General features: G+C 30.0%; 3 protein-coding genes and 1 long non-coding RNA gene across 5 annotated transcripts; 2 read left to right on the plus strand and 2 right to left on the minus strand.

The window, feature by feature from the left end:
- The first annotated feature begins 1515 nt into the window (after positions 1–1515).
- On the plus strand, positions 1516–1976 carry LOC137828192 (uncharacterized). Its single transcript, XR_011083833.1, has 2 exons — positions 1516–1644; positions 1714–1976. It is a non-coding gene; the product is annotated as an uncharacterized lncRNA (long non-coding RNA).
- Positions 1977–3863: 1887 nt separating this feature from the next.
- Positions 3864–9180, minus strand: LOC137828193 (uncharacterized). Of its 2 annotated transcripts, XM_068634659.1 has the most exons (12): positions 8900–9180; positions 8720–8818; positions 8551–8635; positions 8295–8364; positions 7411–7471; positions 7058–7111; positions 6664–6820; positions 6497–6584; positions 5945–6054; positions 5549–5655; positions 4422–4532; positions 3864–4331 (listed from the first exon to the last, which is right to left on the minus strand). In XM_068634659.1, the coding sequence occupies exons 1-12, from the start codon at positions 8987–8989 to the stop codon at positions 4215–4217; spliced, it is 1149 nt and encodes a 382-aa protein (XP_068490760.1). In that variant the 5' UTR covers positions 8990–9180; the 3' UTR covers positions 3864–4214. The 2 variants fall into 2 exon arrangements, with proteins under 2 accessions (XP_068490760.1, XP_068490762.1); XM_068634661.1 differs by lacking the exons at positions 3864–4331; positions 4422–4532 and adding an exon at positions 5076–5142 and having other exon boundaries at positions 5498–5655; positions 8900–9128.
- A 6895-nt stretch (positions 9181–16075) lies between these two features.
- On the plus strand, positions 16076–18919 carry LOC137828140 (receptor protein kinase-like protein ZAR1). Its single transcript, XM_068634592.1, has 2 exons — positions 16076–17886; positions 18005–18919. The coding sequence occupies exons 1-2, from the start codon at positions 16401–16403 to the stop codon at positions 18658–18660; spliced, it is 2142 nt and encodes a 713-aa protein (XP_068490693.1). The 5' UTR covers positions 16076–16400; the 3' UTR covers positions 18661–18919.
- A 4226-nt stretch (positions 18920–23145) lies between these two features.
- Positions 23146–24896, minus strand: LOC137829799 (auxin-responsive protein IAA32). Its single transcript, XM_068636713.1, has 4 exons — positions 24423–24896; positions 23828–24064; positions 23629–23737; positions 23146–23441 (listed from the first exon to the last, which is right to left on the minus strand). Exons 1-4 carry the CDS (start codon positions 24640–24642, stop codon positions 23375–23377), a joined length of 633 nt encoding a protein of 210 aa, XP_068492814.1. The 5' UTR covers positions 24643–24896; the 3' UTR covers positions 23146–23374.
- Between the last annotated feature and the right edge of the window lie 1563 nt (positions 24897–26459).

A 26459-nucleotide genomic window follows, 5' to 3' on the forward strand; every position in this document is an offset into this window, starting at 1 on the left:
ATAACTCTTGTTTCAGAAATTACAATTATTTCAGCATACAAAAAGTAAACAAAATATAATGGACTGAAATTTTAGCCGCATCATTCAAAATCCACCAAACCAAACATATACATAATTGCCACAATTTTTACTTTTTAATTTACCGCTAAAAAATAAATCAATACTCTAGTTAAATTTCAAAACAACAATCCTACCACTACACGAAAATCATCAAATAGAAACCAATTTTTAGAAACCAAAATAATTAGTTGCAATACTAATTAAATTAGAAAACATTTTAGAAACTAAAACAAAAATTGCTTTCTAAATTAGTTTATATTATTGTTAAATAGTTTCTAAATTGGTATCTAATTAGCAACCAAGGTTTTAGAGACCAAATTTAGAAACTAAATAATTGGTAGTTAAAACCTTGATTGCTAATTAGATACCAATTTAGAAACTATTTAACAATAATAGAAACTAATTTATAAACCAATTTTTGTTTTAGTTTCTAAAATGATTTCTAATTTAATTACTATTACAACTAATTATTTTAGTCTCTAAAATTTGGTTTCTATTTCATGATTTTCTTATATTGTACATGGTCTACTTATATTTTTTTCTTCATTTTATATCTACTTTAGTTTCTTCTTTTATTTTATTCTTTTTATTTATTTAATTTTCCACTTCAACTCATTTTATATAATTAATTATTTTAAAAACATACACATAATTGATTAAATATATATATTATTTTATTTAAATGTCCTATTATGTCCCATGATTTATTGATTATTCTAATTTTGTTTCATTATTATTAAAATTTTAATTTAATTTAATTTTTTTAAAATGTATTAATGATATGTTGACAACTTAAATTATAATTAGGAAAAAAATTGTTGAAATGTAAATCCTATCTATAAAGATGAAGGAATTTTAAAATTATACTGTATCATGTCAGAACATAACCGTAAAGTAATGTATTTCATTGTATTTATAAGGAATTTTAAATTTATATTGTATTATGTCATAATTGCAAACTAATGCTTTCATGGTAAAGTAAAGTTTTCAAAGAGTTATATACAAATGTCATGGTTGTAAAAGTATCATTTGTCTCTGATAATATAAAAACTATGTCTTTCTGATAAGTTACGTAAGGCTTTCTGCAAGCTCTTCGTGTGAATACTAGTTTCCTGGTTCATGGTTGGATTTTGGGGCTTGGATTTGGTCTAAATGTGGATACGTGGAACACCCTTTTGGTTTTTCATGTTAAATGTGGATACCAGAAGGTTTCAACTTAGATTTTTATGATTCAAATAATGGGAATTTTATACTTTTTCTTCCTTATTTGGCCTTTTATAGCAGAGAAGACAAAAAAGAAAATAATAAATAAGAGTAGAATTAGAGAAAGAGAAATAAAAGAAATGAAGTGAAAAGAAATCAGGGTAATTATAATTATTGAAGTTTTAGAACCATTCAGATTCACATGTTCTTTTTCCTTTTCCTTGTTTGCATGAGACTGTTCCACGTCACCTTTTCGTGGTTCCGGGGGACAGTAACCATTTGTAGCCACCACCACCATTTCTTTATCTTTCCCAAACATCATAACACAGCCTTCCAACAACAACAACAACATGGCCAGACAATTCAACTACCAACTCCAAGGTGGTCCTGAACACCTTCCAATTCAAACTCTTGTTTTCCTGTTCTGTCTCACCCTCTCTCTTCTTGCAGCCATCATCGTCTTCTGTGCAGATGGACTACACAAGAACTCCAGAAGAAACTCCGAAGACAACAATGGCAACGCTGGTTCAGCCTGCGCCGCCGGGTGTGGCTCAGCATGTGGCGGTTAACGAACTAACTAGAGAGAGAGAGAGAATCTATTTGGCACATGGTTGTGTCTTCTTCTTTGTGGTCAAAATAGTATAAGATGCTGTTGTACATGAAATGATTGATTGTACCAACACTACCCAAAGTAAATGTGTGAATTCCAATCACTCTACCTGTCTCTCCCTTTTTATTATTCTTTCTTCTTTATTCTTCATATCAAGATTATATATTTAGCAACAGAAAGCGAAATCTGAATTTTAAAAAGATGCATTTTTTTTCAAGTAGAGAAACGACAAACGCAAAGTGAACACAGAGTTGGATCTAGGACAAAGGAGGGTGTTGAGTTTTAGAAAAAGGACTAAAACATTACCTCTTATAAAACGTATTTATGATATGTGATAATAACAGATGCTGTCTTCTGCTGTTAAAAGATTTAAAGCTCTGACTTTTGTTTGTTTAAACTTAGAAAACATGTTTTTTTAACTTTGACTTGCTCGATCATGTTTATTTTATTTTATCCAAATTTTATCTTATCTTATCCGAACCTAAGCTAGTCTTGGAAGTTCTTATTAGTTTATTTAAAATTTAGGATTCTTGATGAAAAGTGTGTCATCTTCTATCTGTCTTTCTCTCCACTTGTTAAATTTTGTTACATGATTTTTCTACTTTGCCTTTTTGCTATTTTGACTCTGGTTGGGAGGGACAAGCCTTTTACTGTGAATGAATATGTGATCAGGACAAGTCCCAAAGATGTCTTGATGAAGAATTTTGATAAAGACAACACACTGTAATGAAAGGCAAGGTAAAAAAGTAGGGTTTATGCAATGTTGAGTGTGTCTTAGAAACACTACCTCATTCTCTTTTCTAATTTGCCTTGAGCGCCAAAACAAGTTCAAAAGGCACATAATTGCGAAATTTGATTTTACTGACCGTGTTAAAAGGTGCTATTTCTAATATATTTGATTATTATGTTATTAGTATTGAGAAAAGTTTTTGTAAAGAAAAATTTGAGTATCAGATAATTTAAAAATTCTTATTGTTAGATTTTATTGCTGTAGAATATTACAAAGTTATGAATAGATTAAGTTGTTTTTTTAAAATGTATTTAAAGTTTAGAATATCATGATTAGATAAACGCCATAGGGAAAGCGTATAACTTCGACACCCTTTCTGATTCAATTAATTATATCAAACAAATTAATTCATCATACTTTTATTACATCAAACTTAAGTCGTGTAAAGATGCTTTATTTAACTTATTGGATAGTAGATTAATCGATTATAAGAAGAAGAAAATAAACAATTTAATCAATTATAAGAAGGTGGTAATTGATTACAAAACTGTGTTCTAATAAAAACACTTTTTTTCTGAATTTGTTTGAGTTGGCTTATTTAATAAACGTTTTTAATGCCGTGTAAAAAACTCGTATCTCTGACTTAAAATGCAAGAGAAATAGCATACTTACAAAAATATAACTGATATGAGGCGCTCTAAGATCTTTTGCATTTAAGGGTTGTGAAAAAAAAAGTGTGCTTTCAAGTTGTAATCTGTGTCACAAAGGTGACTACAGCAATTTTTCTTCCTATAAATTGCAAGTATGGTGGGTAGGTATTTTGTATTGGATTTTTGTGGGTGGGTGCCCATACTCTATAAAATAATAGTGAGGGTCTATGTTCTATTGTGAGTTAGATTGGCCTAGTCATATTCAATATGTTGAGTTTTAATTGAGCCGAGTTTAGTTATCAAAATTGACATGTGAAACTTTTGACATTACACAAAGATAATTTTGTTTCCATCTAACTCACAGTATATACAGGAACCTTTTTTCAGTTCACACTATAGGTATTTTTTTCAGTTCATAGTCATAGTATCTGTTTGATTTTCTTCTCACAATTAGGAACACAAAGCATCGTACTAAAAGATAACTATCCTAGACGCAGCAAAATCACAGCTCATAGAAGTCTCTTTATTGTGAGGTGAGGTGAGGTGAGGAGTAAAGGTAAGGATACCAACATTCATGCACTATCCTCAACCCCACTAACTAAAAACATCGTGTCTAAATCATCCTCCACTCGTTCAATCAACATTGCAAAGACATTTTTGTCTGGTAGCTACTGGAAAACTACGAAACATGTACATGACAGACACGCCTCCATCTTCGGATTTAAGTGTCGTGTCTTGTGGATGAATGTTCTGTGCGTCTGACACATACATTTATGAATCACTATGCTCAACAGTTCTTTTCAAAACAGCAGAGTTCATGATCAAGACATCAAGAAAATGTCCTAATTTTTTCTTACATGATAAAAATGCCGAGTATATGACAAGATAGTTCAAAAAATATGAACCTCTTTTTTGTCGTCAGTGATTTCATCCTTGAGTATATACTGATCCATAAAATTATTTACATCCCACTTCTATTTCTTAATTCAGTAGAGGATATATCCATGCGGAACTGCTCGGCTGGAATGGAGACGAACATGTCTTTTAGTTCTTCTGGAACATCAATATCGTCAAGAACCTGTGACAACACACGATAGCTTCTCTAATCTCTAACACAGAACTTTCAAAAATATCATAACTAGAATCGTATTTTCTTATGCAGTAATACCTTGAAAGCACCATCTACATTCCGACCACCCACGAGGAAAGTGCATCCTGTTTCTTTACACCCAATTAGTATCTTCAACATCGTGTTGTAGTTACCATCATAATATTTAGGCTGCAAGAGTAACATATAACAATTTGAACATATTAGTTAACAAAATTTATTAAACCAAACTAAAAACGTAAACTTATTACAAGGAAAATACGAGTTGAGAATTTTATATGCTGAACTAATCAGCTCGTATACCTTTCAGACTTCTGTCTTGACATACACAATAATGCAAAAAGACACAGGAACCAAAGAATCAGATATTTCTTGTTACTTCATAGTAACCAGTTTCTAATTTAAGAGAATATTTTGTTTCATTTTTCTTGTTTACACTATATTCATTACAACAACATAACCTTATTTTCATTTTGTTTTCTGTTTTCGAAAACAGAAAACAAAATGAAAACAAAGTGACAATTTTGTAAATGAAAACAAAACATTTTCTAAATAAAGAAACCCACATGTTTCCTTTCTGCTTTACTCTCGGGGCTTTTATATAAACATAATTATGTGGCAGAAGCAAACTCAAAGGGTATATTTTCAAAGTTTCTTTTTTTATTAAAAAGTAATTTTATGCCAATATGTTAGTTAAAGTTGACAATCTGATACCTAGTCCCTGATCAAAATCAGTCAATCTGTCGGAATATTTCTTCTCAATTAGCTCAATCGAACTAAGCTAGCTTATCTTAAGGAGAAATAACAATATTTTAGAGTGCCAGAGAAAAAAACTACGTATGTTGAGAAACATTCTTAAAAAAAATACACACAAAATTAGTCCATTTCAAGAATACCAAGACGTAAACTAGAGGACGGCAGATTGAAATGTAATGGAATGGGGAAACACAAGACAGTCAGATTGCTCTAACCCCTTGAGGCATAAGAAAATTTCATGAGCAACTGAAATAATGTTCTAACGAGTAAAACATGTTTTTCCCCAATAACAAAACCACTGTCCACAAACAATGTATGTGTGTGTAAGGAACAGGGACATCAGCCGGCAGAAACCAGATGCTTAAAAAAATGCAGGATACGACATGATGAAAGTCAAGTAAGGTTTATCCATGCAGAAAGTAATTCCATACATTAATAAGCCTCACTGCTGTGTCAGCTCCAATTACAAAAGCACTGCCTGGAAAAAGTTCAGCCTTCTTATAAAAATAAGGCTGATTCGATATAATTACTGTTTTTCCTGCAATTGAAGAAATCATTTATTACTTCAGTTGGTGCATTAAATAATACTACTAAGCACTAAAAACGGTATTAAACTCCAATTATCATATTGTCACATGACTTATCCTAATTATTGAATTTAGAACATGTGAACCCCATTCTGTATTCACTATGAAAATGGAAAGTTAAGAGCCCATTATTGGATAAAAAAATGGAAGTAGATCCCCTTCACAAAGAAACTTGTACATTAGAAGTTAAGACCTATTCCATTTTAATGTAGAATCAGGCAGAGTAGAAAAGAAGCTCACCAACTTTTTCAAATTGTTTGACGCGGTCTTTGATCTGAGACACTGACAATGGAGGTTTGTCTGCATTGACAGCAGATATTTCAAAGCAAGGATACCCATCACCACAAATGCTGCATATATGTCTTCTTAATAATAGAAATATTGAAATAAAATTATGAACAAAATTTAAATGAGCCATCATGCATACAGATATATGATCCTAATTAGATAGAAAAGAAAAGTATTGGTTTCTAATCTATAATATAATGTAGAATTTACACTCATCAGGTATGAAATTTTATCATCATATGTCAAATTTAAATAATTTATTTACTACAGCGGAAGCTACTTACGATAAATAACATTAATATTATTAAAAAATATCAGTATAATAGAATATTTTAGACTAACTACTAAACTCAAATTGGGAAAGTAGTCTCTTGAAAGGCACGTATTAAGCATATTAAAATAAAACTAGAAAAAATAACAGGCAATTCATATTTTATGACCAATCCATTATAAATTAACCTATAAAGAAGTTGAACATTTAACTAATATTATGAGTTTAAGTACCGAGTAGCAACTTCCATAAGCTTGAGATGCCCATCATGTAATGGATTGAAAGAACCAGGCATTATTATTTTTCTTTCCGCAGGTATCTCTGCAACAAATTTATCAATAAGAAAGTAGAATGTAAATGTAACTAATAATTTAGCTTCTGCTCAAAAGTTTTACCATACCATTTGCAAACGGGTAAATTTTAAAGCATATTTGACCATTTATAAGTTGTTCTAACTGTTGATCTTCACTGAATTGTGTTACACTTTCGTCCGATACATCTGATTCACTCAATACTGATATTGATGCTGCACGAATTTTGCATGCATCTGCAATTGCCTAGAACCAGAACAGAAAAGGGAGCAAAAAGCAAGTCAAATCAAAGTCGGATTTTAAAACAATGTGAAGGAATAAACTAAAGATTAGATTCCAACTATTACTATTCTCATTTTACAAGATCTTCAATGTTCTTATACTAATCTTTGAAAAGGGAAAAAAAAATAAGAGGAAATAATTCAGGCACATATAAATAGCAGAACAAAAATATTCTCAACATTTTTCACACCTGCCACACACCTTGATTAAAAGATGACTAGAAACTCCATCCTCTTCTTCTCGAGTGCGAAGCCCCTAGAATTGAACAGTTTGCAGAAAAATAAATATTTACATAAACAATATAACACACACACACGTGTATATATACAAGACATGCTAACTAACGTGTATATATTCTCAACATTTTAAGAAATTTGTAGTTATAGCTTTCTAGCTTATGCCTTCGAAGATTTAAATGGGTGTAAGTTAGCAAATCTCTCTCTCTCTCTCTCTCTCTCATACACACACACATACATATATATATATATATATATATCACATTATAAGTATTGAGTTCAAAGTAACACGTCGAAGAAAGAATAGGATAATAGCACCTTAGTCAAGGTCACTCTTGATATCCAAAGTTGGTCAGCTGTCCTTGTTGACATGTAAAGTCTGCAAATGAACAAAAAGTTAAACAAGTAAAACACGCCTCTGTAGTTGAGCATGGCTTGTATCAAGAATTTGTTGTATCCTTTAAATAAACTAATGACTAATACAAGTTGCTGTCCAGGGCACAAGGTTTCTACAAGGGCTCTGGGGAGGATAAATGTAACCTCACAACAACCACAATTAGAAAGACTGTTTTCTGAACACATGACATCCAAATCACAAGGCAGCAACCTTACTATTGCGCCAAGGCTTTCCCTCTACTAAAATAACTTCAGGAAAAATATATCTTCACAGGAAGTCAGGGTGAACAATAGCAAGAGAACATTAAAAAATATTACATGTTCTCTAACAAAAGAATCTCGCGTTGATGATAAGCTTTCTATCAATTTTATTGCTGTCCAAAAGGTTCCAGCAGCTCTCTTTCTGATTTCTGAAAGTCTCACCCAACAAAATTTGATCTACCAACCTAAGCACGTTATAATTTAACCCACCTATTTTCACCAAAGTAGGGTCCACTTATTTCAATCCCTGGGGTAATTTCACAAGATCGTACAAAGCTAATCCCACAAACCAAGCTTCCAGACATGAATTTATTGCCATAAATAAGAAGATAGCTCTATAAAAGACAAAGGGGTTCAACATGTTCAACCAAAATGGGAATCCCCGGACGGAATGGCAATAAGCCTGAGAGATGGAAACTGGTCCAATACCAAATTACCAATACAGTAACACAATGCACAAGCCAATGGTAACCTTTTCAGAAGCTACGCCGAAGCGTAACATAGTGAGGTTTCATTATCCATTTTTGTAGATAAGGCAGACATACCTGTGTTCCCCGAGTTTTGGACGACTGCTAGCCAAAGAGCCAGTGAAACCCACACCAACAACTGGGGATCCTAATCAACAGGTTTTAATGCAGACCACGTCAGTTCATACTATTCCATTTTGCAACACACAAAGAAGAAGTCGCAATCCTCCGAATTATAAAAACATTTTAAGAAAGCCAAAGCATCCATGTTTCACACAACTCGTAAATTTTTACACAATATTAATATTCGGCAATAACAGAGACAAAATTGAACCTGGCGTGGAGAGCTTAAGAGCGCGATTATAAGCCAATAAAGCCATATCTTCGGCCGTTTGTTGGCTGCAAAACTGGGATGGAATCTGCAGGAACGAACAAAAGCAGTGAGAATAAAAGGGAAGAAACACAAAAGCGAATTTATATATAGAAGATGAATAGAAAAGGACCTTTCCGAGTAACTGTATGAGAGACATCTTAGAGTAAGGAACCACAACTTCGAGCACAGTGTTTGAAGCACCAGGAACTGATAGCAACGAACCCACAGTCTGAAAAAAGTCCAATTACTATTGATTCATTCAACACTGCGTGCAACCAAATACAGAGAGAGAGAGAGAGAGAGGAAGAACCTGAGATGCTCCACCGGCGAGATGCATAACGGCTTGGAAAGAAGAGGAGTGAATGGCCTCTACGACCGTTCGGATACGACTCTCCGTCATTCTCCTTCTCTTTCCTTCCCACACCTTTCGTTCCCCTATTTCCGATTTAACGCAACGCCATCATGTCATGTCGTTTCACTCGACGACCTCATGCCCCCCGTTACGCCGTTTTGACTTTTCATTAAATAAGCTCTGTTTCGTCGGATCTGAAAATAGAATTTTGATTTTAAAAAAAATGTGAATGGGAAGACAGATAGTTTGTTTTTAGAAAAGTAATATGAATTTCAGTAGAAAATTTATTAGTATGTATAATTTATTTAATTAAATGAGTAGAAAATTTATTAGTATATATGATTGATTTGACTAAATCAATAAATGTTAGTAGGTTGTTTTTTAATGTTAAAATTATCTTTAAATGTAGTTTTTAAAATATAAATACCTTTTATTACAAATATTAGTTGAGAAAATAAAAATTAAAGAAAAAATAAATATATGAAAATATTTTAAAAACTAAATAATAGATATAAAAGTAAATTATTAATTTAGTAACCGATTTTAACAAATCTAAAACTTTTTCATATTTTTGTATTTCTTTTTTTAGAATTTTTCTTAGAAATAATCATAAATCACTTAGATTAAATATATATTACTTTTATACATCTTCACTATATTATTTAGTAAGTGAAATGTTTAACTAGGTTATCGACATAGTCTAATTATAACTTGATTTTGGTAAATTCATCATCTTAACTACATATTTTGGAGAACTATTTCGACTCAATATTCGGTTATTACTAATTAAACAATTACCTTAATATATGATTAATAATGATACTAATTTTAGATTGTCTCAATACTATAATTAGCAAGCACTTTGAATTTACGAGAAATTTGTAAAAAAAAAAACCTAACAAAATTGTATAAATTGAAAGATATCCCAAAATAAGAGTTAAATTTTATAATTTATAAAAACATTACTTGAAATAACATTAAAAAAAACTCAGAAAATATAACACCAACTTGACCGTGGAGTATATTTGCATATTATTACATTAAAATTTATTTTAATCAACATATTATCTATAATATTTATTTTATATTTTAACATTTTATTTCAAAATATTGATAATAATATATTATAAGTTTACTTATTTTAGTTTGGTCATTATTTTTTAGACTTTTTGTATTATTTATTTTGACCATTGTACTATTTACATTATTTGTTATATCTATAGTTAAAAATACTGCAGCTAGTAGACTGATTAATATAATGAAAGTAAAATGTTTACGTAACTGTACCTGGAGGATGTTTTTATTTTATTTTCAACTAAATTGAAAAAAATTTAAATATATTATAAGAACTGAAATATTTTTCTATATATAAAACTACAAGAATTTAAAATTAAAATGTAAAAATATGATTCTTAAAATTAGAATAAATTAAATTTTGAAGTATTTTTAATTTTATTGCTGATTAGTATTGAGGATGAAAAGAACAAAAAAAAAGGCTTTATAGCTCAATTTTATAATTTGTAGCCAAAATTATGTACAATCTTCATGCTACATTTGGATTATTAATTAACTATTACTATAGTATAGTTAATAAAGAGGTTATGTGATCTATGATTCAAATGTCTCTGCAAATGCAAGGTAGTAGAGGATTTACTTGATACAGCATTCAACCACCACCAATGGCGCCTCTCGAATGTCATCAGGAAGAACCTTCTTCCTACAAAACTTGAACAGCCGTGTCTTTTTCCGACTCCGGCTTCTCGTGCAACTCTTTCTTCCACTCGTTCAGGAGTTTTTAAAAAACACCAGAATCTTATCCTCGTAGCACAGATCTTCAAAATTTGCCTCCATTTGCTTCAAATCTTTATCGGCATCCATGCCACTATAGCCTCGCTCAAGTCGTCGCCGCCTCCATCCTTGCAGTTCTCGGCGTGTCAGACTTCTATATAACTGATTTGATTAAAACAATAAGAAATAGGAAATGTGTTGTTGAGTTATATTGATAATATGATTTGATTTAGATATAAAATTAATATGAGGTAATTAGAAAAATGATTGTTATTATTTATTGTTCTGAAAATAAAAGATAGAATTAAATTTTTTATTATTTAATTCGTTTTGATATTATTGTAAAAATTAAATATATGATTCTTTATTTAGTATTGTGATATTATTATGATGAAAAGAAAATCTATAAATAGAAGATGACCTCAAAAAACAAAAGCAAACATTATTTCATAAAATACACACTATACTCATATTTTATAATGCTCACATCGACTTGAAAATTACCTCTATGATCTAATTCAAATTTGTTGGCGAGAACAAATTTCATAAATAAAAATTACATCAATTTGTTCAATTATTGAATCGCTCTTTAGATTGAATTTTTTTGAACTAAACTGAAGTATAAATTTTCATATTGAAATATATTTCAAAATGTTTTCTAGCCAAACAATTAATATAATTATATTCATTCATCAGTCATATCATATTATAGTTCATTTTAATTCATTTAAACCATTATCCAAATGCACTTTAGATAGATTCATGCATTTTGTTAAGTTGAAGATGACCACAACATAGTTAGATTAAGAGTTTATTGAAGTTCACCCAGAAGATTGCATTGGAATGGTTGTGAAAATCTTCACACAATTATTGTTCATGACTCTTTTTTTAAGCATATGATTGTTTAGAGGAACTAAAAAAAATATATTTAAAGTTTAATGATCACATTAAGTTAAAGATACCTTCCAGCTACTGATGTTTTGTTCAATAAAAAATATAACAAAAATAATTTATCTTATTTTTAGGTTCATTTATGTTCAAGCGTCAAGATTTTCACTCAAACAAATAAAACCAGAGTTAAAGTTTCGACTAAACTCTCAACTTGATTTTGGATTCATTTTCGCTCAAGTTAGACAATTTTCGTTCAAGTTAGACAATTTTTTGCTAAAGCTAAAAAAAATCTTATAAATTAATTTATTTAGTTATTATGTAATAATTTTTATTGTTTTATAATGAATTTTTTTTTTATATGTGTATAAATTAAATATTTGATATTCAATAACAATATGATGTGTGTGAATTGAGTAATGAATTTAGTGAAAATGTGACTGATACATAATATTTTTAGACAACAAAATACCATGTTGATATAACCAACTGGTGTATTAATTTTAGAACTTTGTGAAAGAGATAAACCTAACTCTCGTCATACACTAAAATCACATATACTAATATGTTAAATTATATATTTAATTACATGATATAATCTTTAAATGATCTTATATTATATTTTTATACATAATTTTAATTTTATAATAATTAAAATTTTGCAACAACTAAACTTTCTTCACAAAGCATTAACATTTTGTGTCAAGTTAAAAATAAAAAATTTAAATAGGATTTATTTAGTAACCAATATAATTTCATGAACTGAGTACATCTAAGACACTCATGTTAGAGAGAAAAAAATCCATTAAATATTAATTACAAATTCTCCTAAATCACTGTTTTTACCAATCCTTGCAAATAATGCACATCACTAATTATAATTTTTCAAACAATTTTGAAATTAGTGAATTATGTTATGGAGATAAGATAGGTTGGTGTGGTGGAGCCACGGAATGTAACGAAAACAATGACGCTCCTGCAGTATACCGTTACTACTTTCTCCACATCCATTTTGCCTCTACATTCATTACATTTATAACTTACTTTATACCATTAACTATAAACAACTACCTAATAGGGGTCTATTACTATTAACTAGTTAACAAATGAATATTTTTTTTAAATAACTATTATAAAAATCAGCAAACTTTTGATGTAAAATGTTTTGTAATACGGCTAAATACAGAGTATGATTTTTTTAATAAATAAAAAATATAATATAATATTTTGAAATGTTAGAAAAATATTATCCTATTTATCAAATGTGTTTCTTTCAGTAAATAAATTTATTTAAGAAAGAATAATGTGTCTCCATCGGATGAGGTGAATTATTCAATCATACACCAATAAAATGATTAAAAAAATATTATTGATGTTCATATTAATACACTACACTGCATTTTATTGTTTTGTATTAATGGGATAAACCTGTGTTTGATTTATTATTCTATGAATATATATTGAATTGGATATGGTACTCTTGTAAATACAAAATAAAAAGTATTGTATTACATTATTTCACATACTCTTCTGACAATGTTTAATATACATTATTAATAAATAATTGAATATTTAACCATAGGATTAAGTAACACAATTTTCTATCAATTGTGTTAAATCTTGTTGGTGAGAGGCAATGAATTGAAAGTGTGAATTTGTTTATTTATGAATATAAAAACTTGTGCAGTTCTCTCTCCAGTACAATAAATACCCGGATTAATATATATATATATACTAATAAAAAATTTAAAATTAACAAAATTAAGTTTAAATCATCAATTAAATATAAACTTTGGTCAATGTGGACCAATGTGAACTTCAATGTTATCGTGGTTTCGTTTATCCCGTAGCGTCTTGCGACAGGAACGGTTACTTGCCCACTTCACATTCACATATCAATTTATCTTTTCTCCTTATTTTATCGTCCTCTTCTCTTCTCATTTACGTATGTTTTTTTTTAAAGAATTTGTAATAGTTTCACGTGTTGAGTGCAATCACAAATGCATAGTATTTTTTAATGTAAGGTTAAACATGTCATATTTTTTAAATATAAATACTTTTTTATCAATAAAAAATATAGAGAAAATTGGAATAAATTATTTATTGAAAATATTATTAATGAATTAATAATAATAATAAATATTTTAAAAGAATACATATGCATATGAATATTAACCAAAGATAAATTTGTATTTTCTTAAATAATTTTCACTAATTCATTACCTCTTCTCATCTCATACTTAATTTCCTCTTTTAAAACATTTTCGACAAATCATCTCAACTCTTACAATTTTCATAAATCATTCCTCATGAATAGAAAATTAATCTTATCATATCAAATAAAGTGTAAGATAAAAAAATGTATTTTAAAAAATCATCATCCATCCCAGTAAAAAATATTTATACATATATACGTATGTGTGAAAATATGTTTTTATATTTAATGCTTTAAATGATTTAAATGAAGAATAAAACTTATATCCATTAAAAGTTATGTAATTATATTCGTTCGTGATATCTTCTGTTAAAAAAAATAAGACATGTACTTTGTAAATTAAATTAATGACAGTCATGTTTTTTCATACTTTTATTTTTAATAAATATTTGAATATATATATATATATACCTTATTCATTAAAAATACACTTTATTCAGTAAAAAATATTTAGTAAATATTAATGTATAAATATTTTTACAATCAAATTTATTGAATAAAAAAAATCAGGCTCACCGAAGATCAAATGGAAACTCATGTGAATTAATAACAAAAGTATAACATCATAAATTATATTAGAAAAGTGAATATACTTATTATTATGATGAGAATTATGCATATCTTTTTAAAACATAATATTTTGAAAAGTTTATTTGAGGAAAAAATATATCACAAGTTTCAGGAAGAGTTATGTAATTTAAATAGAGGTATTCATTTACATTAAAAGTGACTAATGATAAGTTTGAATTAGATGAGAAGAGTTTTCGAGTTCAAAAGAATTAAATGTTTTTTAGTGTATGTGTTGACTTGGGAAAGTAAGGTTTAATAAAAAGCAAAAGTGGTGCCACGTGTGACAATGAGAAAGGATGATGCAGGGTCTGAAAGTGATGAGGTGGTACCATGATGAGCAAAATAATAGATGTATAATAGGAGAGGAAGTGAATAATAGAGGAACACTTTCCATTTCCTTCTTCTTTTTAACTTTTTTCAATTTCATTAACTTTTTAAAAGTACTCTATAAAGTGTCTGATTTATTTTCTTAAAAAATTAGTAACAGAAGAAATAAAGATAAAAAATAAAAATGCTGATAATAGTTTATGCATAAAAACATAAAAGAAATAGGAGAAAAAAAAATCCATATATATTTTTCCATAAACTTGATATATATATATATATGATTACTATAAAACTATCAAAATAAAAAGTAATTTAAAAAAAATTATTATATTAATTAATCTATATATTATTTTATAAATTAAAATTAATTATTAATATTTAAATTAATTTATATTATTAATAAATAGTTTTTAAATTAGGATCTAATTAATTATCAATATTTTTAATTATTAATTATTTAGATCATAAAGTTAATTGTTAAAATTAATTACATATAATTTAAAAATTATTTATTAATAATAAAAATTATTTGAATACTAATAAATTTTTTAATTTTAACAATATTTTCTAACTTAATTAATATAATATTTGTTTAAAATTACTTTTTATTTAATGATTTTTATATGTATATATTCGAATCTTACACAAAATAGATTAATAAACTTGTTTTAAATATCTTCTACCACATTATAACATTTGATTTCATTTAAAATTTTGGTTTATAAATAAATAGCAAAATGGATAAAATTTCACTATAACCTAAGTTCGTACATATAATTCAAATTACAATTAAATTTATATTAAAAAATGACTTCATAAACATTTTAATGACATCTCAACTAACATAATATTCCTTTAAATTTTACTATGGTTTTAATTTTAATTTTGATTAAAAATGTTTTAATATATAAAACAGTACTAACAGTAGAATATGCAATATAAAACATGTCAATTAGGTATATAATGAGGAATATAAAAAATCACATATATTTAATGAGGAATGTAAAATACAAGCATGATAAGTACGTATGAAAATATAGTTAAAATAATTAATTTAAACTATAAAAAAATTAAAATTAGTTAAAATGCAATAAAGTTAACATATAATAAAGTGAAAATTCATATAAAGTATTGTATGTACACATTTTCATCATTCTATATAATCAATTATTATAATAAATAATTTTATTAGCTTTTTAATTTTTAATTTTTTTTTTATAAAAGAGTGTTTTTTAAAAATTAACAATTTAGAATTACAGTAAGTTTTAGTTAACTTTTTAACTATGCTTTATTTTTTGCCAAACATAGCCTTACTTCGATATAAAGAAATATCGGGAGAATTTGGCAATGATACTCGTGTGGCGAGTTGTTTCTCTCTCTCTCTCCCCACTGTCTCTCACTAACAACCTGGTAACTCTCCCCGAGGCTTTGGTCTCGCTTTCCCATTCTTCAACACTTCTTTTCTCACTTTACTGTTTAAGCTTTTCTCTCCCCTCCACCACAACCTAGCTAGCATTGTCTTTCTGTCTGTCTTTACACCTCTCTTTTCTTTTCTTCTCTTCTCTTTTACATAACTCTAAACCAGTTACACTAACCTTGCTCACTACCTTCTTCTTCTTTCCCTTCCCTTTAGGATTTGCTCCAACGGTCTCTTAGTTGGAGGAGCTAGAGATGTTCCCTTTTGTTTTGTTGTTTTACTTTTTCCTTCTTTGCTGCAACTCTATTGCACCCTTGGTGCATTCTCTGAATGCTGAAGGCTCTGTACTTTTGACACTGAAGCAGTCGCTCACAGACCCACAAGGGTCCATGAGTAACTGGAATTTCTCTGATGAAAACCCTTGTTCATGGAATGGGATCACTTGCAAGGACCAAAATGTTGTGGCCATCAGCATCCCGAAGAGGAAACTCTACGGCTCTCTCCCTTCTTCACTGGGATCTCTCTCCCAGCTCCGCCATGTCAACTTCAGGAACAACAAGCTTTTTGGAAACTTGCCTGCACAGCTCTTTCAAGCTCAGGGACTGCAAAGCTTAGTGCTTTATGGCAATTCATTTTCTGGGTCTGTGTCTAGTGAGATTCAGAATCTCAGGTACCTTCAAACTCTAGATTTATCACAAAATTTCTTTAATGGGTCATTGCCTGCTGCAATTGTCCAGTGCAAGAGACTCAAGGCCCTTGTTCTCAGTCAGAACAATTTCACTGGCCCCTTACCAGATGGGCTTGGTACTGGTTTGTTTTCTCTGGAAAGACTAGACCTTTCTTTCAATCACTTCAATGGGTCAATTCCCAGTGATTTGGGAAATCTGTCAAGCCTGCAAGGAACTGTTGACTTGTCTCATAATCATTTTACTGGTTCAATTCCAGCTAGCCTTGGTAATCTGCCTGAGAAGGTTTACATTGATCTTACTTTCAACAATTTAAATGGTCCAATTCCTCAAAATGGTGCTTTGATGAACAGAGGACCAACTGCCTTTATTGGCAATCCTGGTCTATGTGGTCCTCCTCTGAAGAATTCATGTGGTTCTGATACTCCATCTGCGAGTTCACCTTCCTCGTTTCCATTTATTCCAAGTAACTACCCAGCTGAGGGTACTGGTAATGGTTCCATGGGAAGTGGGAAAAATAAAGGGCTAAGTAAGGGAGCTGTGGTTAGCATTGTTGTGGGTGATATAATTGGAATTTGCCTCTTAGGTTTGCTGTTCTCTTTTTGCTACTCAAGGGTTTGTGGTTTTAACCAGGATCTTGATGAAGATGGAGTTAACAAGGGAAGCAAAGGGAGGAAAGAGTGTTTCTGCTTCAGAAAGGATGAATCCGAGGCCCTGTCGGATAATAATGTTGAGCAATATGATCTTGTCCCATTAGATTCCCATGTGACTTTTGATTTGGATGAGCTTCTGAAGGCTTCAGCTTTTGTTCTGGGTAAGAGTGGAATAGGGATTATGTACAAAGTGGTGCTTGAAGATGGGCTAGCTTTGGCTGTGAGGAGGCTGGGGGAGGGAGGTTCTCAAAGGTTTAAAGAGTTTCAAACAGAGGTAGAAGCAATAGGGAAGTTAAGACATCCAAATATTGCAACTCTGAGAGCCTATTACTGGTCTGTTGATGAGAAGCTTCTCATATATGATTATATATCCAACGGAAGCCTTGATACAGCAATTCATGGTAAGTTTTGTTAAATATAGTTCTTTTTTTCTTCCTTTTGTGGCAATGAATGATCTTTGGGCCTAACCTAACACCTTTTTGTTCATTTTGTTTGTCTGATTCCATTTTATATCTCCAGGGAAGGCTGGACTTCTCACATTTGCACCATTTTCTTGGTCCTATCGATTGAAGATCATGAAAGGAACAGCAAGAGGGTTGGTCTATCTGCATGAATTTAGCCCCAAAAAATATGTCCATGGAGACCTCAAGCCAAGTAACATACTTCTTGGACACGACATGGAACCCCACATTTCTGACTTTGGAGTTGGGCGCCTTGCAAACATTGCTGGTGGGTCTCCAACCTTGCAATCCAACCGAGTGGCTGCGGAGAAACAACATGGAAGACAAAAGAGCATCTCCACTGAAGTGACCACCAATGTGTTGGGGAACGGTTATATGGCTCCAGAAGCACTGAAAGTGGTGAAGCCATCACAGAAGTGGGATGTTTACTCATATGGTGTGATATTGTTGGAAATGATCACAGGAAAATCATCCATTGTCCAAGTGGGGAACTCAGAAATGGACCTTGTTCAGTGGATTCAGTTCTGCATTGAGGAAAAGAAGCCTCTCTTGGAGGTGTTGGATCCTTACTTGGCTGAAGATGCAGATAAGGAGGAGGAGATTATTGGAGTTTTGAAGATTGCAATGGCTTGTGTCCATAGCAGCCCCGAAAAGAGACCAACGATGAGGCACGTGCTTGATGCTTTGGATAGATTGACTATTTCCTCTGATTGAGTAATTTCAGGGAGCTGTGCTCTGTGAATGCAGCTCATTTGTGAATCTTTTACCTTTACTCTCTTGTCTTGCTCTTGTTTAACAGTGTCTTCAAGCTGATGAATCCTTGTAATTGGAGTATTAGAAGATAAATCGAATTTGTTTGAGCAAAAAACATCAGTTATTCTCAGATTTTATTACCAAACACATGCAGATAAGGGTCTTATGATTACAAAAACATGTTTTACTAGTAAAAATATGAATATTTGACGGTATATAACTTGATGTAAATTTTCCTTTCCTTAAAATTTATTTTTTAATATTGTATTATAGTTATTTAAAATATATTTTATTGAGAATTTGTTAAATTTATCATGTCACTTATTATCCGACTGTTATCGAATCATTTATAATATATAATGTCACCTACGAGTTGAGACTGTTATCGGATCACTTATAATATATAATGTCACCTACGACGGATCACTTATAATATATAATGTCACCTACGAGTTGGTAGGTTTCGAAGTCATCCATTATCGAATTGTTATCGGATTATTCATAATCGGATAACTCATAATATATATATATAATGTCACCTACGAATTGGTAGGTCTCGAAGTCGTCTCAAAGTGATCTAGATCGTTAGTCATCTAGATCGTTACCAGATTATTCGTAAGTTATAATCTAACCTATGAATTAGTAGGATTAGATTTTAAGCTGATAAATGTATATATGAACATTTTATAATATATAAAAGATTAAAATTTTATCTTATAAGTTCACTTTTTAATAAATAATAAATTCACTTCTTATTTATTAATATGTGTAATAAATTCTCATTCACTTGGCGTGAAAAGAACAGTAGTGGTTTTATTCTTGTCATGTGCATTGATGAGGAGGGAAGAAAGAGTTAGTGCTCCTTATTCCCGATCTTATCGCATCAACCATCACCAACTAAACATATATATACGTGTTATCCACTTAACTCATTGGACGTTCTATTCTTAAACCTCTCTAACAACAAAGGAATATCAACACTTCAAAACTTCATGCATCATTAGTCTTTTATTAGTTTGAGTAAGAAGTTTAAAATAAAAAATAACCAAAACCAATAATTCATTTGTTATTATCGGTTAATAATCATTATTTGAATTAAGAACTGTGGAAATCAATAATTGGTGTAGATGACCCACTATATTTAATCTTTATGTACTACTATAACGCTAATTAACTTATTCAGAAATTGGTGTAGATGTACCAACAAATAACGTTAGATTTTTTTTTAAGTCTCATTAATTGTTGTTAATTATGTTTATCATATTGATTTTTAACACCTCTATGTTACTGATCAGGGTAGGTACCATAAAATTGTTGGTGACTCTTGATGGTGCCCCTTTCATTACTAAATTGTTCATCATACAAATTAAGGCAAATGCAAGTTTATTGTTACTATATTACTCTATAAACTCTATTTAGTCTAATAAAACATTTTTATTGATAATATTCACTTAATTTATATTTATTTAAGGACTTCACTCTTATTATTGCCTTTTTTTATCTTCAACCTTCATGCTTGCATTCCTAGACATTTTGAAATATTGGAAAACAATTCCCAGTAAAAATTAGTATTTATTCTTTCAATGATTAGAAGGATTGAAAAGAACATTAGTTTTGCTGATAAATTTTTCTGGGTAAAATGAATGAGTCATACGACAGGTAAGTTGTATGTGTATGTATTTATTGGTCATCTTCTACCTTTTTTTTCTCAAACTTTGCGATTAAGCGAAAGAGTTAACAAAAGACAAAACTTCGAAGTCAAATTCCTCAAACTTAGCTTCATAGCTTAACATCTACCTAGCTGTCCTATTTAGGACAAGTGATAAGTATGGGTGAATGGTGGGAGAAAACAGACACATTCAATTTTTACAATTTCATTATTATGAGATGCAAAGTCAGAAATCAAAAGGACTTGATTTTACAAATATATTAGTTACTTTAATTTCCTTCTATTAACAACTTGGAGTTAATACAATTTAGTTTTGTAAAATTGATTTATAAAATAAAATTCTTATAACTTATATACTATAAAATGTTATTAAGATAAGGTTTATATCGAATTGGTGCAAGATTGAGAGAAAAATATTATTAAGTGATTTATAACTAATATGAAATGTGCTATAAATATGCGTAGTTAATTCTATCATTGATTGAACTCTTATATATTGAGGTGATATTTAAATATGATATAAGTTAATGATTGATTAAAAAAATGTTTATGCCAAACTTAAATACTATGAGATGTCCTTACTTCTAGTTGATGTGAGATCTCTTATAACGATTCGATAACAAGTAACATGATCAATCCAATAAATTTTTGTTAGGATAGAGTGTAAGTAAGTTTGATACCAATCTAATAAATTTTCGATAAGATAAACTTTAAATGAATATGATACCATATTAAAAAACTGAATTTAAGTGTAATTCAACCTTATAAAATCAGTTTATAAGATAAAATTTATACAAACTTATAATATTATTCCTTCCACTTCACAAATTTTGAGTGCGGACTTTTTTTTTAATTATCGGTTCGAAGTGTTCCTCGTGTACATTATTATTATTATTATTATTATTATTATTATTATTATTATTTTTATTTTTATTATTTGAATATTTTAGTGAGTAGAGTTGTAAATTTTAGAAAGATGATAGCATAGATTAGGTCTTTTACATTGAAAATGACGTAGTTGGGAAGGGAAGGCCTAACATGTGGCGCCAATTGTGGGTGAAAGACTCAAACTCCAAACATACGCACCAAAATTCTTGCTTCTCGTTTCTGTTTAACTGCTAATTTCTCTGTTTCCTCATTCTTTTGACTTTGATGCACACACTATTTCTACCACTTTGAGTTTCACATGTTTTGCTGTCAATTTGGTGGCAAAGGTACAATATTAAAATATAAGGTTTTTATATTCGTTTCTCAAGACTCTCTTTCTGTCATCAATTTCACCAGAAATTAAATGAGACGAAAGACGCCAAAGACGTGAAAAACATTTTAAGAGAAAATATGAAACTAGTCTATTTAGATTTCTATTCAAAATTGCGAAAATATAGAAAGATTACAGCATTTTCATGTTACTTGTGCTCTAAAAGCTATTTAGATAAATCATCCAATCATCACTCGTGTATTCTTCTTAATTTCTTAAAATCGGTTTATAGGATGAAGTTTTTATGTAAAATCAGTTTATAGGGTGAAGTTTGTACCTACTTATATACAATAAAATGTCTTCATCTCTAGTTGATGTAAGATCTCTAACGATATTAACTAAACACTTTTCTTCATTATGTTTAGTACAATTATATATAAATCTTTATTTTTTTTAAATACTCATTCATCTTAGTGACACTTATATTTTTCTTGATATTACTTTTTAAAAAAAACATATAGATGTTTCAAAAGGCCTCTTATTTTTTCCTAGTGTTATATTATAACGTTAACCGATTAGTCTATTGTCAGTAGTAAAAAAAATATGGAAATTTATAAAATTAGTTATTACAACATATAGTTGAAAAATTGAGAAGGACTTATTTTAAATAAATCAATTGATTCGTTCTTAACATGCGGGCTACCATTTTAAAGCACCAATACTTTGAAATGATTTTTTTTATTTCTAATAAAAATAAAAGCACATAATATGGGAAAAAAACAAAATTTATGGCATATCTATATTCTTACTTACAATGGGTAAAAATAGCTCATAAATTATCTAAAGTAGAAAAAAATACTAAAATTGGAAACTTGTGTTAAAAACTGAAATTTTTTAATTTAACTTATTAAAATAAAATAACAAACAAATAAACGGTAAATTTGTATGATTTGACATAATTTTTTATTTTGTAAAGCAATATTGAGAATAAAAGATAATTATTATCATAAACTATAAATTCAAAAGTGATGCAAAAACTTATTTATCAAACACTTCTATTTTAACCAAACAAATTTATAAATCAGGACAACCGTCTTTATTTTAAAAGTTTTTTCTGTTGGGGAAAACCATATTTAAAACACTCTCAAACATTAATGGAATGTTTATTATCGTACATGATTATATGATGTCATTTCAAATATGCACAACACCTATCATAATGAAAATCTAAATTTTGATTCAGCTGGTTACAAAAAATTAACATTTTTAGCCAGATTCAACCCCATTCATAGCTTGCAAAGTATTATATTGTCTAGAACAACTTACTGATTGCATTCAACATTAAAGAGGATGAGTATGAATGAAGAACTCTGATGTAAGGCAATGGCAGAAAACATGTCACTGTCGAAGTGAAAGCAAGTTGAGACAGCTGTGGTTTCCAAATTCTGCATGAAGTTCGAGAGAAATAAGGGATAACATGTGTCCCTGTAGTGATTGATATTTATTTACTAGGTATTAATTTAATGCAACAATGTGACAGTGACCTGCATGATAGAGATGGATCCCAGACTCAGCAAAGTGAAAGCTTTGGAAGTGAAGTGATTATTATTGGTATTCCACTTTAATGATTACAAATCAAGTAAGGTACGTTTCCATGAAGGACTTATCCAAAATACCATGTGCACTAATTGAATCCATCAACTTTGATTACATGGCCAAACTACTTAACCAAGACATCAAACCAACTTTGATCAATTTAACTTCTGCTAATTAATACTAAGAGAGAACAAAATTTAGGTGTGTGATGATCAAGAAACAATGCCTGCTGCATTCTTTCTTGCAATCCTCAACCTCTTCACACATTCTATAAATTCCCTGGGATAAAACAAGTGAAAGAGATAAAGGAAAAAGTTAGAACCAATCTTAAAGTACAGACAATGGAAGTAAAACTTCATTATTGAATAAGAACTAATGTTAAATAAGAACTAATTTTGGAGGAAAAAAATAGTGTTGAATATTTAATGATTTTGTTGTAATGTTGGGAAAGAAAAATGAGACATACTTCCAAGGGACATCACCGACAGGTCTCCAATTATCTTGTCTGTCCTTGTAGAACAATGAGTAGTCTGATCTGGATTGGAACAATCGTAATCCAGAAACGGATTGGTTTCCTGAGTGGTACAATCAGTTAAACAAAAATTATGCTAAACATTAAAAAGATGTTGCAAGTGCATGCATAATGCATTATTGACTCTGCCTACCAAACATGTCTTCTAATTGAAGTGCTAAGCTTGAGTATCCACCGTGATCAAGCACACAAATTTTCCTACCAATGGTAACTCCATCCATGTTAACCTTCACATAAGCCCATCTCTCATTGCTCTGCACCCCCTCTATCTCTTCATCAAAATTTTCGTGAACAGGTCTACCATGCATTGTGCTTGAGTTCTTGAGGTTCAAATTAGATTGAGGCCAGTCCATAAGGTCATCATCATACACTGATTCCAAACATAATTTCATTAGACTCTGTTAATTATTAGTTGAACGTAATTATTTGTTGATTTCATGCTAACAATGTTGGTAACATAATCATCAGCATACAAAAATCATCTCACATGACCAAACTGAACTGGTTTTTTTATGCAGTTATGTAATATTAGTGTAACAATTTTAATCATCAAACAATAAAAAATAGTGTCATGTATAATCTTTAAGTAAACTATCTACGTGTCTCTCTTTTACTGTAGTATATACTGCTTACTTTTTTTTGTAATTGAAAAATATCTGAGCAAAGGGTGTAGAAAAAGTTAGAAAAGATGAAGAATTAAAAGAATGAAGGATGTGAAGAACTCATACAGTTGCTAGAAGATTGGTAAGCTTCATGCTGAACTGTTCCGAGACTGAGACCCAGATCAATTATGCCGTCATCTTGTTTATCTTGGTAGAAAACTGAGTGCAAAGTTGAAGAGTTCAAAAGAAAGCTTGATGTGTTTGAATCCATTGGGAACTGAAATAGTTTTAACTCTTCAACGCAGGTATAGCTGGTTAAGGTAGTGTGAGTTGCATTTGTAGACATAAGTATTTATAGTGATAGGTTTGAGTATCTAAATGAGACATGAAAGAACACAAGGAAGACAAGGAAGCGTCCTCCATTATCAATCATTAAATGCACAAAGCTTATCTTCTGTTACTGTCAACATGGAACACAAGGTAAAAACAAAACACCCCAAGAACAAAGGATGGCCAAATTGATCCTAACAGAAGTTATTCTGGATTCTGCTTCCTGACATTGCTACAAATGCTCAGAGTCTTTTCCATGGTGACAGTAACTGAGGACACCAAATGGAAAATATTAAAATGATTCATACCATCACATAAATTCATTGAAAGTAAGAAAATTGTAGGTTAATCATACAGGTGAAGCTCATACTTTATCGTGAGTTCACTTGTGGTAATCTGCAACACGTAGCTTCAACAGTGTAATGATCTAACAGACAGAGATGGCATGTCTAATTCTAGAAATATTATAATGTGCATGGTTTATAACCTTCAATCCTACAGTCAATGCTTTTTGCTACTGATATTAATGGAAATAAAAATATATATTAACAGAAAAAATTTAACATATAACTCATTTTTAAAAGTAGTGTCTTTCAAAATTTGTTTTAGGTCTCATTTTAAATGCATAATGGATACTAATATTTGCTCAACACATCTCATTGCATCATTTCACACATGGCTCCATAGAAGCAATCATTATACAATATTTTAATGTCCAAAAGTGGTGTATTATGTAAATGAAGAAGCATTTGCAGAAGTAGTTTCAATATATGCCAAATAAGCAATACTTAAGTTTCAAATACTAGCATTTTCTGTCAGAAGAAATTCCAAGCCCATCTGAAGAGATTAATGAAAAACTCGTCTAAAATGGACCTGCTTATATTAAGTTGCATGAAAGTGTATTTTTCTTAAAAGAAGTTATCCAAGTGGACTTGATTATTAGGGTTCAGGGCTTGAATTTTTAAAATTCTACAAATTTAGTCCTTGAGCTTATCTGAGCAACGTGGAGCTATAGGAATAAAGCTCACTTTTTGAATATTTGTTGAGTTATCCACATATGACAGGACTACCACTTTTCAAGGGAACAAAGATCTGGTCAGATCATAACATCCCATGCCCCTATGCTTTGGCAGGAAATGTCTTTTTCTTGTTCCTTTTCTTTTTGTGAGTTACAAACAGAGAGAACAAAATGTAGTGTTTAGTGATACTAAATTTAAATAGATTAACTTTAATATAGATCAGAACTATAGAAAAGGAGTTTTTGCTCCTGTATTACAGGTATGATATTAGCATTCCCGAACCAAATATAATAATAGAGGCATATGGCATCTGCTATTTTAATACTGATAAGAAAGATAACTTAGTATTTTAAATGCACACTATATATGATTCAAAAATTGCACTTGGGAGGCTTAATTATTAGCAAAAAAAGAAAAACACATTTGACACAACTTCTTGAGTACTATAACCTCCCGCTATAGCTGAAACCAAGTGTTGGTTAAGGTAATGGTGGGGTGTCAAGATCATAGATAAAGGCCTGAAATTATTGGGAGTGCTGAGTGTGTGAAAAAGAAGTCACACATAAGTGAAAATAGATACGTTGAACACAACATATAAATAGTTATGATCTATAAAATCGGTTGATACATTAAGATTTTGAATTGAATGTAGTGGCGGTGCAACCAGGTAACTGATATTGAAATGCAATGAATTTGGTGTTGAAGAGTTCATAAACTTCTGGCTCTCAGCCTTGAGACCCACATTAAAAGTGTGAAATTTTGATATAAGATTTATAAGACTTTAAATGCACCTTTAATCTACTAAAGAAATCAT

This window comes from Phaseolus vulgaris, chromosome 7, assembly GCF_000499845.2.
Source record: "Phaseolus vulgaris cultivar G19833 chromosome 7, P. vulgaris v2.0, whole genome shotgun sequence".
In the NCBI taxonomy this organism is placed as follows: Eukaryota; Viridiplantae; Streptophyta; class Magnoliopsida; order Fabales; family Fabaceae; genus Phaseolus; species Phaseolus vulgaris.